Here is a 17,533-nt window from a genome sequence, read left to right on the forward strand (position 1 = left end):
AGCCCAATGCTACACAGGCATGGCTTTTGGGGGTATTAAATTGTGAGGGTAAATATGTGCCCGTTTCTCAAGAGCCCTCAGCCTTCATCTAACAGCTCCCATTAATTAACCCCCCACTCAGTGCTGCTGTCTTTCAGAGAACCTTCATCAGCAAATGGCTCTGCAAAGCCACCGAGCACAGTGGACAATGCCAGAGCCACTTGGGCCTTTTGCAAATGTGGGATTATCTGGGGAAAATAATTTCCAGATCAGGGTGCTGCTGATTATTTCTAACCTCACACTTATGTTATCTGCATCTTTCTGCAGAGGCTCTGCTGATGTGCTGATGTGCACTGGGTCCAAGGCTGGGTGGCTTTTGCCTTCCTGAAAAATAAGTCTCAGTGTGCTGGAAGCTTCCCTGCACAGCTTCAGTGACTTTTGGGATGACATGCTGCCAACACTGGGGTGTTTTAGGTGTTACAGGGGCCTATACTGAGCCTGCTGGGAACACAGATGTAAAGGATGATGTGCTCTCACTACCACCCGGGCTATGGCCAAGTGTGCAATGCAGATGCTGGTTTTGCAATGAAGGTTAACTCTAGTCCATCCCCTGGGTTCACACTTGGCAGGTCTTGCCAAGGACTTCTTGGGGAAAAAAGGGAGGAAAAAAAGAGGTATTTTATGGAAGAAAATTGTGGCAGCAATAGACCTGATCGGATTTAATTATTTTATTTTTTTTAAGCAACAGTGACTGTGCCAGGCCGACTCTGGCAGCACAGCTGTCTGGGGCAACCCAGCAAAAAGCTACCCACTCCCTCAGCCAGTAATGAGCCCAGAGAAACTGGACCCACTGACACTCATCCTGAGCTTCAGGTGGTGTCACCTTCACTTAGTTTTGGAGACATGAAAGTAAATGTCTGTGTGTGCCCCCTGCTCCCACGGGGCGCTGGCACCCGCACGCAGCGGGCACAGAGAGGGAAACCAGCAGGGCCAGATGGCGACAGAGCAAAATTTTACAGGCTGGTAGCTCCGTCCCTCAAGCTCAGTGGGTTTGTCAGGAATGGTTAATCATACTCCAAATGGGCTAAAGAAGACGAAAAAGAGCATTCTTTTTTTTCCTTTTTTGACCACGTGTCTCCAAGTGTACAGGACTTCTGGAGCCTGTAGGAAAAATGAAAAAGGTCTGAAAGATGCATTTGCACTTTTTTTGCTGAAATTTGTACCAACTTGTCTTATAAAATGTGATCTGAGACCTTTCTCTTGTGCTGGTGAAGGGCCCAGGAGAGAGGAGCATCACCTGAGACACTCTCACCTCCCCAGTTTGTTGCCCACCTGTTCTGATTCCAGGGCTGCATTAAAGCTGGGGTGTACACCAGTCATAGCAGGGATAGAGATGCTCTGCAGTGAGAACCAAATTTTTGAAGAGCTGCATCCAGCAGCAAAACCATCCTGTGAATGGGGGCACTGTGCCCTGGATTTCAGTATAAAATTGCAGGGGAAAAGTGCAGCAATTCTGTTGCAAGGAGTTTCTACAGCTTGTTCCATTAGCCCTGGGGAGAAGCAGCTAGGAGGAAAAGGGGAAAGCCTGGGAATTAGTGTTTTACCGTTTGCTGAGCAATCCAGGCTCCTGGTGTACAAGAGTAGCTCAGCTGTACCACAGCTTACAGACAACATTCATTGTCCTTTTAATCACTGACAGTGAATTAAACTGTACATATTAAATAATATAAAATACATATAATAACCTGCAGTTCCAGTGTCATACTTGTTCCTGAAAACAATACCCCTACCCGACTCACCAGGTCTATTTTGGAAAGCATGGAAAGATCTGTGGTTTTTCTAAGAAAAAGGATGTTGTTTGTAAATTCCACATTGAAATCTCTCCCAGACTATGCCAGAGGCCCACCAGGGATTTTGGCTGAGCAGTGCTGGCTTTTACCAGGTGAAGACTTCAAAACACCCTGGAAGTGTTCAGAAGGTGGCACTTGGGGATATGGGGTTAGTGAACACAGTGTGTTGAGCTGATCTTGCTCGATGATCTTAGTGATTCTATGACTTGGTTTTTTTAACACTAAAAAATTAGTCCAGGACACCAACCCTGGGGAAGGTGCGTGGTGTGCAGGAGATGCTTTCCTTGTCCACCAAAACCACACCAGGGACGGGGCTGAACTGGTTCTTCTGCTTTTATTGCAACACCAGCTTAATGAAAATCAAGTTTTCTACTCACAATTAACCACTACTCCTTAAGAGCAAAAAACATACACATGAGACTCTTCCCTTTGGATGAATACTTCCATTTATTCCAACTGGAAAAAACATTTTTTTTAAATATACTTAAGTGTAATTTCTTTTTTCTTTTTAAAGGAATAATAATTATCACATTGTCCTTTACAAACAACAAAAAAATTCCTAGCAATAGTCTGTGGTATGGAGACATCCATCTTCCAGATTTTTCTGCATCTGCTGCTTTGAGTAGGCATCAGGGTGTCCCTATGTGTGCCAGAGATGCCAGTGCCATCCCTGCAGTGGGACCCTCATTCCCACTGGTGCAGGGCAGGGGCTGGCTTGGAGGTGCAGTGGCATCCTGAGATGCTGGCAGCACATGGGAGGAGGGCTATTAAGCCAGTTAAGCTCTCAGCCCTCCTGTGGCTCAAAGCCCAGCCTTATCTTAACACCCTCAGGTGCTAACCCGCATCTTTGGGTGCCAAGAGCCCCTTTTGCAAACCTGCTTCTTTCTGGGAAGCACCGAGACAACCTTTCATTGGCTTGCAACTGGGACATGCTGGGATGGCAGAGCCCCAATGGATTAAAGCACACAGAGAACAAACTCACATCCACCATAAATACAACACAGCTGAGCCCTATTTATAGACCCTCTGCCACGGTGAGGGCTGTCCTGGCTCTGTGGCAGGGGCTGAGCCCCCCTTAGGGGTCAAGCCCCTGGCCCCACATGGCCCCAGAGGGGTGGGGGCGTCTCACCAGACAGGATGGGGCCCACGGGGAGCAGTTTGCAGGTGTTCTCATATGTGTTAGGCAGTAGGCAATACTGAGACTTCCACTTGGTAATGAACAGCAGTTAACATAACCCAGGAGACTAGAGCACCATAAGACAAGTCTATATTCAAAACAACGTCATGCTGACATCACACAATTGCACCATTTACACTTTATTTACTCCAAATAATAGTTCAATGTTTAGTAACTTCAGCGTTCTCTACAGAGGTGTGAAATTCCTTCTCCGGCTTTGGTCATTTACAATGTTGCAGACATTTGGTAGTTTTGTTCTTTCCTGTTTAATAACAACAATTTAAAAAAAAAAAAAAAGTCCCTTTTGCAGCTGTCAGGGTTCCTGTATCCGACTGGTGGAGCATACCTGTGAATCACAGGCGTGAGCAGATTTCAAAATGCCACTGAGGCCTCATCAAGACCTAATGAATCAGAAAATGCTCTCCTTATTGACCAGGATCAAAACAAATTAACAGAAAAGAGAGTTAAAACAAAAAAACTAAACCTCAAAAACCAATGAAAATTCTCACTGATATACTTAAAGAATTTGGTGATGAAATGGAAAGGGGGATCCAAAGTACTGTTTGGTTAGCTCTGGCTGAAAACAATTCTGAACGTGCATGCATTTTCCCAGTGACTCCTAAGATATAGAAATTACTCTGATATTACAAAATACAAAAATATTTTCTCCAAACTGTCATTTACATCGCATTTACAACAACCATGGAAATAACTTAGGTTCCCACACTGTCTGAGAGACAAATCACCTACCAACATGGCTAATGGAAAACAAAAACGTGGTGGAAAGCAAAAGCTACCGGCAAACTGATGCTGAGAGTCAACAGTGGCAACCAAAACGTATGGACAAACAGAGCTCAAAGGGGTGGCAGTATCTGGGAGAAGGAGGAGAAACTACTGGGTAAATATTACAGGCTAAAGTGAACTTTTTAAATTTTTTTCTCCAAAGTAAGATGTGCAAAATATATTCACCGTGCCCAGGATTATGACTATTTATAGAAGCCAGTCTACAACCTTCTTACAAATCCCCACTCTTCGGGCCTTTTTTTGTTACAATAAAAGCACTTACATGATCTAAAACAGTGCAAGATTGTGAGTTAATTTACATTCTCCCAAGGTGCCTGGCAAGGATGCCATTAGGATATGATACAGTTTTTGCTCTTCTGTCTTTTCCGGCTGTGCAACTGTCCCCTGGCACCCACTGTGGAAGACTTGGGCATGCTGTACGAGCCGTACTTGTGCAGGAGCTCCTCGCTGGTCACGTACCGGAGGCGGGTGGGCTGGGGAATGGGCTCCCCGAGGAAATAGCCCTCGTTGTCGGACTCCGAAGAGGAGGAGCAGGTGGAGCACCAGTCGTATTCAGCAAAGTAGGGCCCCCACCTCTCGCCCAAGTGGTTCTGCAAGGCGAGATCCGACACCGTCCGGGGACAGTGGCCGTAGACGTCCCTGCGGGGACCCTGCTCCACCGTCTCTCTGCAGCTCCTCTGGTGCATGAACGGGTCGTAGTCATCCCTGGCTCGGAGCGAGGGTCTCTCCTTCAGCCGGTAGCACTGCTCGCTGGCCAGGTGCAGGGCATTATCCGACCGGGAACGCCGAGACCGCCGGGGCCGGTGCGGGCGGTAGTGCCGGTCGTCATCCCGCAGGGTAGTTCGCCGGCGCGTGCGCTCACTCATGGGGGCATGTCTGGGCACCTCCTGCACCCCCAGGTTGCCCCCGGGCACCCCACTGCCATAGTCAAAGCTCTGGTGCATCCGCCCCGGCAGTGGCCGTTCTCGGTAGCCGAGGGGGCTGGCGAGGTCGTGCAGGGTGGGCTCCATGTCCTGGTACTGCTGTGCTGACAGCAGGCTGCGGACAGACTCAGCGCTTCGGAACTGCATGGAGGAGTTCAGGGTTCCCATGTTGCTCATCTTCTCCGAGACGTTCATACCTGAGTCTTTGCTCAGGTCAGGCATGGAGAACCTGGAGAGATGCTCCTGGCGCTTGGCTCCACCATCTGCTGAGAGGCCTTTGCAGGGAAAGGGCAAAGGAAGGAAAAAAGAGAGTTAAGATGGAGAATTTTCTATCAGTGGAGGGTGGAGGCTGGTTTTGGCCCAAGGATTTTGCTTTAAAAAATAACTCAGTGGTTTCGATGCTGTCCTGAAGAGCCCTTTCAAGAGGAGGATTTTTATTTTTTTTTAAAGAGCAGGCAGTTCCTCCTTTGGGGAAATCACACCAATTTAAGGTGTTTTGTGTTGGACTCCAAGTTGCTTTTCACGACTTCCTTTCCCATATGTCTACACTGTCTGTGACTTGATAGGAATAACCAGCGATGCCAGGGAGAAATCATGCGTCAGAGGTAACCTGAGGCCTCCTGCACGCCAAGATAACTGGGGTGCCATGATCCAGCACCCACACCTTGTGCTTGGAGGACTGAACAACGTCGGGGCAAATGAAAACAGGGCCTCTGACTAATTCAGGCTTGTCACCATGCTGCACTGCACAGATCCCCGAATGACACCCGAAGGCACAGCCTTGGCCACGTGCATGCAGTCGGGTTTCCCAGGAGACAAGGAAACACCCCAGGACAAGAGAGTCTTCTGTACCTCCCTGTAAGCAGTGGGACAGCTGGAGGGTCAGGCTATCCCTACAGATATCCAGGGAGCTGTGCATGGGCAGGAGCCAGGAGTATCAGCTCCAGCTTGATGAGCTGCCCTGCCTGGGAAGGTGACTCACTGGGTCACTCTGATGTGACAACAAGCCCTGAGCTCCTACAAGGTGCTTTCCTCCAGCCCAGAAAGCCTTCACCAGGCAGCAGGGAAGCGGGGTGTCTCCTCAGCACCTGCTCATGAAGAAGAAACAATGCACCCCACACTGCCTAGGTCCTTGTCCTGTTTTATGGGTGTTTCCTGACTATTTTCTATCTCCCCATTGGCTTGACGAGTGGCAGCAGTCGATGCTTGCACTGCAGGCTCAGGACAACATGTTTCGCAAGTTATTTCAAAGGAAATCCATTTCATCCCAAATCAAACGCAGAGTGTTTGCTTTGGCTCTCTTTTCCCTGTCCCTCTCTGACAGCCTCCCGGTGCAGACCCAATGCGCAGAGCTGTGCACCATCAGCAGGATTTCCAGCATGACGCACTGCCTTTATGCAATCACTGAGAATTTATGACTTTGTAAATTAATTAAAAAAAATAGCAACCCAGCCCAGAGTTCAAGAACAAACCTCCTCTTCCCTTAACAAAAGCTGTCTGCATTTCATCGACAACTCGGCTCCTTCGGCATTAGCTGCTGCTGCCAAACCTGAACAAGAACGTGGGCTGCTGTCACTAACCCCACTCATGAGCTGCTTCAGGGTTTCTCTGGATTCAGTCTTAAAAAAATCAACAGATCTTGCAAACTGGACAAAGTTTTCCAAACCCTCCCCTCGGTGGCACTATGGAGAACTCTGGCTCTCACACGGTTTGGCTTTGCTCCCCGAGTCTCAGTGCCACAGCCACTTCTCCCTGAACCTTTGCTTTTCTGCTCTAAATGAGGATGTTTCTGGAGTTTATGATTACAGAGGAAGGTAAAGTGAAGGTGATCCTTGAATGCTGCAGGAAAAGGGAGAGGCTGGGTTAAAAAAAAAGGAAAAGGCATGTTTTGTTTCAAAAAGGACACACTTTCCAAGCCAGGCTCATGCCTTTTTTGTTTTTCCTAACCCACGCTGATCTTGAGTGAGCAAACCCAATCCTGACCACTGCCCTTTAAAAACAGTTCTGGATGGGCTCCCTGTACCCTTCAAAGTCCTGCCCACCCATGCTCACTATGGGAGTGAATGATTCCCAGCATGTTTCTCCTCCCTGCTGGAGCTGCGATCTTCTCTCCCTCCTGTGTCACTGTGGAGGAGCCCAGCAACCCCCAGTGAGGGAAAATTAACTTGGTAACATGCACAAGGACTTCCTGCAAAGCCAGAGCAACAGTGGGATTGCTGGCAGAGCTGATCCCAATGAGAATCACAGTGGCCTTAATCAGACCTGTCAGACAATAGCTGACACTGAAGAAAATGACCCCTTGGTGACATTTATGCAGCTCCTCATTAAGAGAACCGGCGCAGCTCCGCAATAAGAACAAGCTATGGCAGTACTGGGCAGGAATGCAGATCCAGCAGCACAGGATGCTTCTGTGGCATCAGCAGGTTGATTTTGGCAGCACTGTTTAAAAGGGATTGACCTCATCTCACTCACAGGGGTGTGGGGCGAGCTGGTGCTTTGCCCCCAGCGCCAGCCACATTGGGTGGTACAGCTACCCCTCACAGCCATCTCCCTCCTCCAGTGCTGCATCCAGCAAAGAACAAAACTGAGCATCTGGGGAGAGGCTCTGGAGACACGGAAAGAGCAAAACAGTATTTTTAAATTAAACAAGACACATCTGCTTCTCCACATCACGGGCAGGAATGCTGTGGTCGAGATCAAGCAAGACGACCAGCAGTGAAACCTGTTTGTTTCTGCCAAGAGTAAAGCAAGCTGCGGTAAGCAGGGTGCTCCAGCTTGGAAAAGGCAGAGACAGCACTTCACCAGTTTAGTTCGTGCAGGATAGGGGTTTCCAGCCCCTAACACACACCTCCAGCAGACACCATGAATGCTTTAGTCTTTTCCCCTTGGAATTGCTGGTCAGCACAGGGCAGCGAGTTCAAATAAGGAGCCTGCAATACACACACGGCTCAGGCTCAGAGCGTGAGGTTTAATCAGGGAATGTTTCTGGCTCTTCATCCAGACAGCCTGATTATAATTAAGCACACACGTTTTAAGATCTTGAATTGCTGGGAAAATGTTGATTCTAAGAGGAATCCTGCACAGAGCACGTCCACCACCATCATCGCCAGCACACAGAAGCTGGGGTGTGATGGAACCCATTCTTGGGAGGCTGTAGCAAAGCAAAGCCACCCTGACATCCAGTGGCTTCATTTCTCCATAACACAGAGTGGGAAAGGCTCCTTGCTGAGGGCCAAATGCATCTTCCCAGGCAGACTGGGCAGGTTGCACGTGCACATGCCTTTTTTTGGGAACCACAGTACAAAGTGACCCAGCAAACACCGCGTCTGGGAGAGGGACATTTTATTCCATCTGCTCATAGTGACAGTGAAGGATTCATTCTGCTCATTCAGGAGCAAAGATGTGCTTTTCCAGCATTGCTGAAGGCACCAAGAGCTCTGCATAGTTCTTATGATGCCCAGAGCAGGTATTAGGTTGAGGATGCAAGTTAAAATCCTCATGGAACACAAAGGTGCCTCCAGGCTGAATATTACATTTATGCCAGTGTAAAGCATCATGAGTGGGGTTAGGCCCACATTAGTCTTTCTAAGCTCCCAATATGATCCTGTCCCTCCCTGTGGAGCGACAAAGGCTCAGCAAAGCATAGTGGGAGCAAGCCAGGAGAGCTCCGGTATGACCGCAGCGAGTTCAGGGGACAGCAATAACCATTTGTCTAAAAAAAATTTCATCTAGAAAGTATAACCTGGGGATAAAGTTTGAAAGAGCAGGGATTGTTTAGTCTAGAAGAGAGAAGGCTGAAGGGGATATAATAACAGCCTTCAAATATGGAAAAAAATGCTTGCAAAGAGGAGGGAATACATTAATTCTCCAGGTCTGCTGACTCCTGCAAGGAAAATTTCAGCTTGGAGAAGAAGAAAACTCTCCCTGTGTAATCACAGCAGAAGGTGGTTGGGGCAGGCTCCAGCACTGGAGAGTTTCCCTGGCACCTAAAGGCCAGGGATGCCCAGGCACACGCAGGGCAGCTCCAAGTCCCCGCTCCCACACTGCCCTGGAGAGCGCAAAGGTGTCTCCTGAGGTTATCTGCCATTCCAGAGCTACACTTGTGCACGAGGCCCCATCTTCTTGAGTTACCAATATTTATTTACAGCCGCTGCAGCTCCCTCTTAATGAAGTGTTTCATCTGGGAACACAGCTAATAACCCGAGCAAGCCCCAACCTGGAAGAAAGAGCATGCGAGGGGAGACCCCATCACACAGCCCTGACTTTTTTCTAACAAGGAAACCTGAGAATCTGTTTCCCAAGGCCATCCAGGGGACCAGAAGCCCTGCTCTGGGCCTGTGGCACGGGATGGTTGCTATCACATCACAAGACCATTACCAGGGTGCAAAACCAGGGGCAACGTGCTGACCCCACCAAAATTTCCTGCTGCAAAACGATGCTCCAAGCCACTGAGCGCATCCATCACTGGCTGCCCCAGAGGCCCTTGCACTGTAAGAGGAGAGATGGCACCTGCTGCCGCCCGCGCGGTGCACCGGCTGGTGGCCGCCCCACGGCCCGATCGGTGCTGGCACCGCGGCGCACGTGGACACAGCAGGTTTTTATTGCTGCCGCTCTCCGCTGCGTGGGGCTGCCAGGCTCAGTATTTCACCCCGGAGCCATGGAAACGCACGCCTTTCGGATGAGCACAAGTGAGAGCTGCAGCTCGTCCGCGGGCGTTCGATACAGAACTCGAGCTGGTTGCAGCGCCAGGAACACAAAGCAGGCTTCTGGTTAACGTTCAGGTTTGCTGAGAACACGCTGCACAATCCCCTCTGAAGTCCCTCCCCACCCCTATTAAGAACCGTGTTTATCCCATAAACATTGCCAAGGGAAACAACACCCGAATAAGCAAAGTGACAGCACAAAGATATCCCTCGTGAGCATCACCTCTGCAACCTTGCCACAACAAAGCACTCAGAGGCGCTTAAACCCCACTGTGTGCTTTGCTAAACCGGGGCTGCAAGTTGCATTAATTATGAATTATTAAACCACTCGGCAAATGACAGCAGAGAGGCCGCAGAGAGTGCGTAGGCTGGGTGTGAGGCTGGGAGTGGAGCCCCCCGTGAGGGGAAGCAGCTCCCAGCCCCCATTAAATCAAACTCCCCATGAAGCTGGGCCTAACACAGGGTGAGCCAGCATCCCACTGCAGAGAGAGCATCAGCTGCTTCACCCCAGCAGGGGAATGCAAAATGCCCTGACTTAGGATATTGCAAACAAACAGGGCTGTGCTGACGCTTGCTTCTTGCCTTTACATTTATCACAATGTACACGTATACGTGTACACTGCAGCCCTCACCACCTGAGCCCCACAGAGGTGCCTGCCAGCACCAAAACCTGGCAGCCAGCCCTGACAGCCAGTGTTTAAATGCAGCACAGCATCTCATGTCCAGCCCCCTGTGTCAGAGCCTTCTCTCCCACAGCATCAGGCAGGCACATCCTCAAACCCCTCAAACTAAGTTTATTTCAAGGTCAATCCCAAGAACTAAAAAGGAACTTAAGGAGAAACAGCCTGCCCAGGGCTTTGTTTATAGCTCAGCCCCATCTCACTTTTGAGTGACCTCAGGGTGTGCAGAAATAAAGCAGAACCCTTATGTAACTGGAAATTGAGGAAACTAAACGATTTGGGGGAAAGCAGAGCACTCACCAAGTGGGTCGCGGTCCCAACAGCCTCCCATGGTGTGCCCCCATTTGCCACCCATGGATGTCAGGGTGTATTTCCCACCTGATCAGTCCTTCTCTCAGCGAGTGCTGCTTGGGAAAGGGGTTGGATTTTAACCCAAAAGCCTCCCTGTAACCTCTTCATTACCATCCCCAGCTCCTGAGATGAAGCAGGACAGCCAACACGCTGGATTGGGGATGATGTGTCATTGCTTACCCTGACAACATGTCCTTTTAGAAGTCCATTTTGGGTCTCCTCTGGTTTGGTTGTTAGTTTACATGCTTTGCACTGTCCATGTGTGACACTGAAGGGGTGAAGCCATACATATGGTTGATCCTGCAGCACCCACACCAAACCTCCCACAGGCTGAGCAGCAAGAGGCGAGTAAGGGGGAGAAGAAACACTCCTGAAAGGTTTTATAGTGTTTTGGCATTGGGCCTTTGGGATGGAAAACCTTTATCTTCACATGGGTTTCGAAATTATCTGGCTTGGATTGGGGAGTGTTATACTCAGGTCTCAAAATTGCACGAAATCCTCCTAAGGATCTCATCTTCCGACTTGGAAGCAGTTTTGTGCTGCCCGTGTCTGGGGAAAAGGGAGTGATAAGAACATGCTGGAGAGCTGGGAGCCTCCTTTTTTTCTCAGAAAAAGCCAGGAACAGTAAATGTGTCATTTTCTGGCTTGTCATTTTCTGGAACTCAGCTGGAGCGCCTGGGGCATCTGCCCTCTCCAGCCCACAGGAGAAGAGGAGCCCTCACAGGATGCAGTGCTGCTGAAGACATGGGGATCAGATCCCTCACACCTCACTGCCATCCTTGAGGGTGTTCAGGAGCTGCTCCCAAGCCCTCAGTGCAGGAGAGACTGGATCAATGAATGTTTCTCCAGAAAATATAACCCTGTCCCTGAGGAACATGGCTTGTTCTCCCCCTCACCTGTCCTGCAGCTTTCAGCTCCTCCTCAAGCAGAGGAAGAAGAGGGACTAGAGAAGATGATGCTGTCAGGTCACTACAACTCAGACATGCAGGGATCAGCCCTGACCCACGTGCATACTCATATGTCCTTTCTCTCCATTTGCTGGGTATATCACAACTGTTGTCTAGTCCTGGAAAAATGAACTAATTGGAGCCTTTGGGTATCTCATAACACTGATGGCAGGAGCAACGTGTGCCATGCAAGTGAAATGACATTTCACCCTGTAACAGCACTGCTGTTTAACATCTTTTTAAACTGGATTTATGACTGCGACAGATGAGGCTGTTCCCTTCACCCAAACTCATCTTCTCAAGGAATCCTTTGAAATCTATTTCTCCTTTGCACACAACAGTGTCACCATTCAATGACACTTCTACCTCCAAAGCGCTCCTGCTCTCTGCAAGGGGCACACAGAGACTGTTCTAAGAGAATAACATTTAGCCTGCAGGTACTTTCTTAAGTGGACTATTTGACCAGCTGGCATTTTCTGGAAATAACTGCTTGGAATCAGCAGACATCAGTTCTTGATTTCTAATTCCGCTGCCAGGCGCACACAGTGCCTGCAAAACCTTTTTTTATAGGGGAACACAAGCACAAGCACTGGGAGCAGGGCTGATGGACTGAGTATCTTCTGGGAAGTGACTAACCTCTGGTTGGTTCAGGCTTCTCATTATGAGCAAAGCTTCCTGGACAAATTTAATCTTAGCATTGTCCTGATGGCTTAATGCAGGGAGCTATGAGGTAAACATTGCTGTAGGATCCACTGGTTTGTGTTGTTACTAATGCCATTAAAAAAAAAAAAAAAAAAAAAGCAGCCAAAGGAAATAAAAATATAAAAGATAATATAAAATTATAACATCAGCAAAAATGAGTTCTCTCTTGGAAAACGGCTGGGAAATGTATTTTGCTCTTTGTCTCTCCATCTAATGGCCATGTTGGGCAAGAGGAGGACCCAGTCTCCAAACTGTAGTGGATCAAAGTCTGTTGTAGTCTTCAGCTGATGGCAGAAAAGGGATTTTTCAAACAGAAACGTGCAGGGGAAGGAGAGATGCCCTCCACCAGCAGGAAATTCTGTCCTTTGCCACTGGATGTGTTTAAATCACATCAGCACTTGTGGCAATTACACAAGCACAAATCAGAGCACAGCGGAGACACTCCCACCTAGTTCAAACCCCAAAACAGAGCACAAGGAGGGTCACAACCACCTCTGCCACTACTGTGTCTGCTGGTGCACTAATGCCCACGGTGACAGCAGAGCACAACCCAGAACTGTGAGGGCAGGTGCCCAGAATTAACACGGTGTCTCACCTCTTTACTAATCCATGAGGAATTGGCTTTAAAGTGATTAATAGAGCCTTTTGGGTAAGGTAGAAACCTGGGGTCTTGCAGGAGACTGGGGTCACGTAGATCTTGGCCTACACAATGGCTGGCCCTGAAATATTATAAGGAACAGCATCTGCTCACAGCAGGCAGCCTTCCGGCCAAAGGACAGGGATTACCGCTGCACACCCTATAAGTTATCTGCATTTACTGACGTCTCCGGCTAATTAGTAGTTAAAGTCATAATAGAAACATCACGGTAAAATCTGCTGCCAGGGAGGGACCAGCTTTTAACATGTGCTCTGCAGGTCAGGGACTGTTTGCCCTTCAGCTCCCTATAAAAACCAGAACATTTTCAGCGATGCCATAAAACCTTAGATGGATGCGGTGTTAATTATTTCACTTTATAAGGTGGAGCAACTGTGCAGCATCGGTAGCTCAAAGGGACCTCATATGTGGATGCCTGGGAGGTTCTGGCAAAGCAGAGCTGGGGAATGCGGGGTGGAGGGAAGGGGATGAGCTAGACCCCCAGGCTATGTTGGGAGGAGCTCTGCAGGGTGCCTGCTGGGCAGCTTGCTTGGCCCCAGAGGGGATGGCAGGGATGGGAAAAGCCAGGCAGTGGGGTGGTGTGCCCTGACACCACCTGCCCAAAAACCTGCTGTCCCTCAGGTCACCAAGTCTCCCTGTCCTCAAAATGCTGCCAATTAAATTGGATGATAATTTTGTCCTCCATAACTGCAGACATGGCCCTGGGGTAGCTGCCTGTTGCTGCTGCAGTGCCACCAGCTCAGCTGAGCCAGCTCCCAGAGCAAGGAAAATTATTAGAACCTTACACATTAATAAAAATGTTATCACCTCGCTCTGCAGAGGAACGGTGTACACTTGCTGCAAGCCCCATCACGTTGAGCATCTGCTCCAGAAAGCAGGAAAGCAGTGAAATGTTAAGGCAGGCACTGCCTGTAAGGAAACTCATACTTTGGCTCTGTATGGAGGATGGGTGCCTTTGGGAGGTTTCCCTCTCAGCATTCTTAAAAGGGGTTTCTAAAATGAAAGACAGAATGATTTTCACTCCAATATGAAGGCCCTGTCATATTTCCTGCCTCTTGACCTGTATCCCCAATAACTTGTTACACTTCAGCTCCAAAGCATGCAACAACCCCTACGCTGCGCAGGGACTACTCATCCGAGCTTGGTGTTGCTCAAGACTCTTTGTACAGATGGGGTTTACGCAATACGAGTTTTTAGGAACACAAGAGGCTTTGGAAATGTGGAGCTTTGCTTAGGGAAATCTTGTTGCAGAGAGCGATTCCCAACTCCCTCTCCATTTCACATCTACTCCTCTGAGTATATTTGAGGCTGTTTGAGCAAAACCCTTCCCAGCTCATTAGCTTCTCTCCCCCATTTTGCTGCTTGCTGGATAAGGAGATCCTGGCTGAACACAGAGATCATTTCACATATTGCCATGGGGCTGGCAGCTTCCCTAAACAAACACACCAAATCCCAGGAGCGGGTGAGGAGGCAAGGGTGTAGCAGAGCAAACCTGTCCATCCAGGCAGGGCAGAGCCCAGAGTTCGGGTTCAGCCGGGCTCAGTTCTCCATGGGCCCAGCGATCCTCGCCGGTGCATCCCCACCACTCAGTGCCAGCACCCTGTGGGGCATCCTCGGGACTGGGTACCAAACACTCCACAGGCCACTCACTGCCAGCGACAAGGACTCTGTTTTGCAGGGGTTCAGGTGCAGGACCTGCCCAAATCCAAGCACGGCTTAGCTGGAACAGAGAAAAGCCAGGGGAGCCACAAAGAAGCAGCAAGGCAGCATCTCTGGCGAGCAAACCAGGTCCACTATTCTCTTTCCTGAGAAGTTTTCTCTGCTGAGGGACTCAGAAGCAAGGATAGCTGTGCCACATGAGTGGAGTAGAGCGAGCTGCAGGAAGGATTGAGACTGCCCAGTGCCAGCTGTGGACCAGAGTCCCACACAGACACACACCCCCATCCCCGCAGCCACAAATGAAACCCAAACACGTTTGGGGTGAGAGGTCTGAGAAGTATGACCCTGGGATGCTCTCGTGAGAAACGGGCTCAGCTTGATAGGACAAGCATCTCGCCAGGCTTTTCCCTGCAGTTTTTACTGAGGGATTCAGGAAGAGGAATTAAAGAGCTGTGCACAGAGGGGGAGGAATTTAACTAGTCATGTGATTGAGGATGGTATAACACTCAAAAGGGGTTAACTGGGCCTATTTCAAAGCATTTAAAAATATTTTTAGCCAGCAAAGGCAGCTGACAGCAGTCCTTCAAGCGCTGAAGCCTGGAATCTGCCTCTGTGTTAGCAACTGGCCTTGATTTTACTCCTCTCTTCACAAAAGGGAGGATTAAAGAGCTTGAAAATACTTGTTTTGAGCTGCACAGAAAGGCCAGCCATCCATAAAGCCCTGCATTTGGTAAACCAGCAAGCAAAGGGAGAGGGGCTGCCAGGCACACGGGGGCCAGGCAGGCAAGCCCATGTCACCGAGCCGTGGTCCCCAAGCTGTCGGTCACTCTCATAATGAGAAGACACCTGCTATGGCACTGACCCAGAGCACCAGGGACTCAATCACATGGAGGGCATCCTGGGGTGGTCTATGGGTGGCAGGAGCAGGGGTGACATACCTGTTGCATTGGAGAGTGCAAGGGACTCCATGGAGCCCCGGGGAGTCTGCTCGGTGGGCGTCAGGTCCTCTGTGAACTTGAGGGCATTGATGGGGTGACGGGTGCGGCACTGCGGTGTTGGCATCCCACCTTCCTCTTCCTCCTCGTACTTGGGGACTTTGACACTTCCTCTGGCTTCAGGGAAGCTCTGGTTGGACATGTCACTGTAGCTCTCCTGTGAGCGAAGCCTCCCCGAGTAGTAGTCCTCTCTGCAGTCCTGGATGAAGCTGCCGCCGTGGCTCTTCATTGCCAGCGAGGAGCTCCTCTTTGGGTTGCTGAAATGTTTTGCCCATAAATCTGGCTGCGAGCCTGGGACCTGGCTGGGGTTATAGGAGGTCCTTATGTTGCACTGGCTGAGAAGCTGCAAGGGGGTTTGGGACTGACTTTGCTCCATCTTGCCACCGTAGTGATAGAGCTCGTCCCGGCTCCTCCACAAGTGGTCCCTGTTGAGGCTTGGTGTCTGGCTGGCCAGGCTCAGCAGATCCATCTGAAGGGACAGCGGGTCCACATCGGTGGAGAGACGGTTGGAGGTGACCTGCAGCTGGTTGCACGGGCTGCGTGCCCCCTCCTCGCCTTTGCCCTTGTTCTTGCCGATCTTGGCGCTGCGGCGGGACTCCTTGGCTCGCGCGCTCTGGAAAGCCGAGTCGGAGGAGTCGGAGCCATTGGGGTCATCGCCAATGCTGCAGGCCCTGGAGCAGAAGATCTGACCCTGTTTGGGCAGGAAGGGCCGTCCCAGCAGGGACTTCTTGCACTGGGCACAGCAGAAGCAGGTCTCGGTGGCGTGCCAGTGCTGGCCATCGTATGTCATCTGGCCCTGGTCGATACCTTGAGGAGGAAGATGCACAGTGTCAAGGTCACTTAACACTGCACAACACCTGCATCAAGGTCAGGCTGGACGGGGTTTTGCGCAACCTGGTCTAGTGGAAGGTGCCCCTGCCCATGGTGGGGGGTTGGAACAAGATGATCTTTAAGGTCTCTTCCAACTTTAAGCATTTCATGACTCTATAATCCCCTGTGAGTGACATGCACCTGGCCTCAGTCTCAAAAGTCCTTTTTCAGGGTTTCTCCAACGCATGAAACTAATCCCATTTCTAATTCCTCCCAGTTCTAATTCCAGGCCTTTGCTTGGGAGTTACTCAATGTTAGGAAAGGCAGCAGAACCATGCCTCAAGCTATTTTGAATTAAATGGGGATATTTCCGATCATAAAGCAAAGGAATGCAAGAAGTTCTCCATAAAGTCCTTGAAGTCAAAGCAATAACATGCTGCCTATTTAAAAAAAACAAAAAGCCTCTAACTGAACCATAATGAGGAATTTGTGCTGCCCTGGTTAAGCATGTAACAGAGCAGATGACATCCCTGTCCCTTGCTGCTGCTGCGGCCCCATCCCAATTTTATTTTGTCTTCTGGAACCCCTTCTCCAAAACAGAATAGAAAGAGCTGGCCCCAGGGGTCAAACACACACCCTTGCCTTGCACCCAGATGCATTTCCTGGGTTGCTTCGCCAGCCCGCCTTGGGCTCAGTAAGGGAATTGATGCAAACAGTCTGTCCCCCACCAGCAAAACCCCAGGGGGCACACGTCTGCACACTGCTCTCAGTCTGAGCCGTGAGCAAAGCTCCTGAGGTTTCAATTATAACATTTATCCACTTGTTTAAACTGCTGCTCATGGCAAAAACCCTCGTTACCTGAGAAACTGCCATGCACAGCGTGGGCTGGCCAGCACGGCGGGTGCTGCACCCCCTGTTTGCACAGCATGTGCTCACACACCCGCCGCGGCCGTGTCGCTGGGGGGCCGAGTGCTGCCAGATAACTTATAAATGAGCAGTATGTTAATGGTCTGTTTTATTCCAGCCTAAATTAGGTTTGGTGTAATCAGGTTTTTTCTCCCCTTGTAACGAGTAAAATGCTTTTATACAGACTGGAGTGCTACACTTGTGGGCAATTAAGAGACAAGACGGTGGGTGGGATCCTATCAGCTCCTTTTCCACTGCCCAAAGCCATCTTGCAGAGGAAGGAGCGCAGCCTCCTTTCTCTATCCTCACCTACCCAACCCAAACCTTACAAGCACATGCTTACCTCTGATTTACGTGGCTCTTAAGCACAGCACTTAATGACTGCTATGAGC

General features: G+C 49.9%; 1 protein-coding gene across 3 annotated transcripts in view; it reads right to left on the reverse strand.

Moving 5' to 3' along the window:
- Positions 1-2,257: 2,257 nt before the first annotated feature.
- PRICKLE2 (prickle planar cell polarity protein 2) overlaps positions 2,258-17,533 on the reverse strand; it is a 105,642-nt gene continuing 90,366 nt past the window's right edge. For all 3 annotated transcript variants that reach the window (XM_027723012.2, XM_027723015.2, XM_027723013.2), the window contains 2 exons: positions 15,369-16,232; positions 2,258-5,008 (listed from right to left, as the gene is read on the reverse strand). In XM_027723012.2, the coding sequence (XP_027578813.2) occupies positions 4,140-5,008; positions 15,369-16,232 (1,733 nt within the window). In that variant the 3' untranslated portion in view covers positions 2,258-4,139. The remainder of the gene's footprint in view (positions 5,009-15,368; positions 16,233-17,533) is intronic.

The sequence above is a fragment of the Pipra filicauda genome, unplaced genomic scaffold (genome assembly GCF_003945595.2).
Source record: "Pipra filicauda isolate LSUMZ 115617 unplaced genomic scaffold, ASM394559v2 scaffold148_size1903560_pilon, whole genome shotgun sequence".
Taxonomy (NCBI): domain Eukaryota; kingdom Metazoa; phylum Chordata; class Aves; order Passeriformes; family Pipridae; genus Pipra; species Pipra filicauda.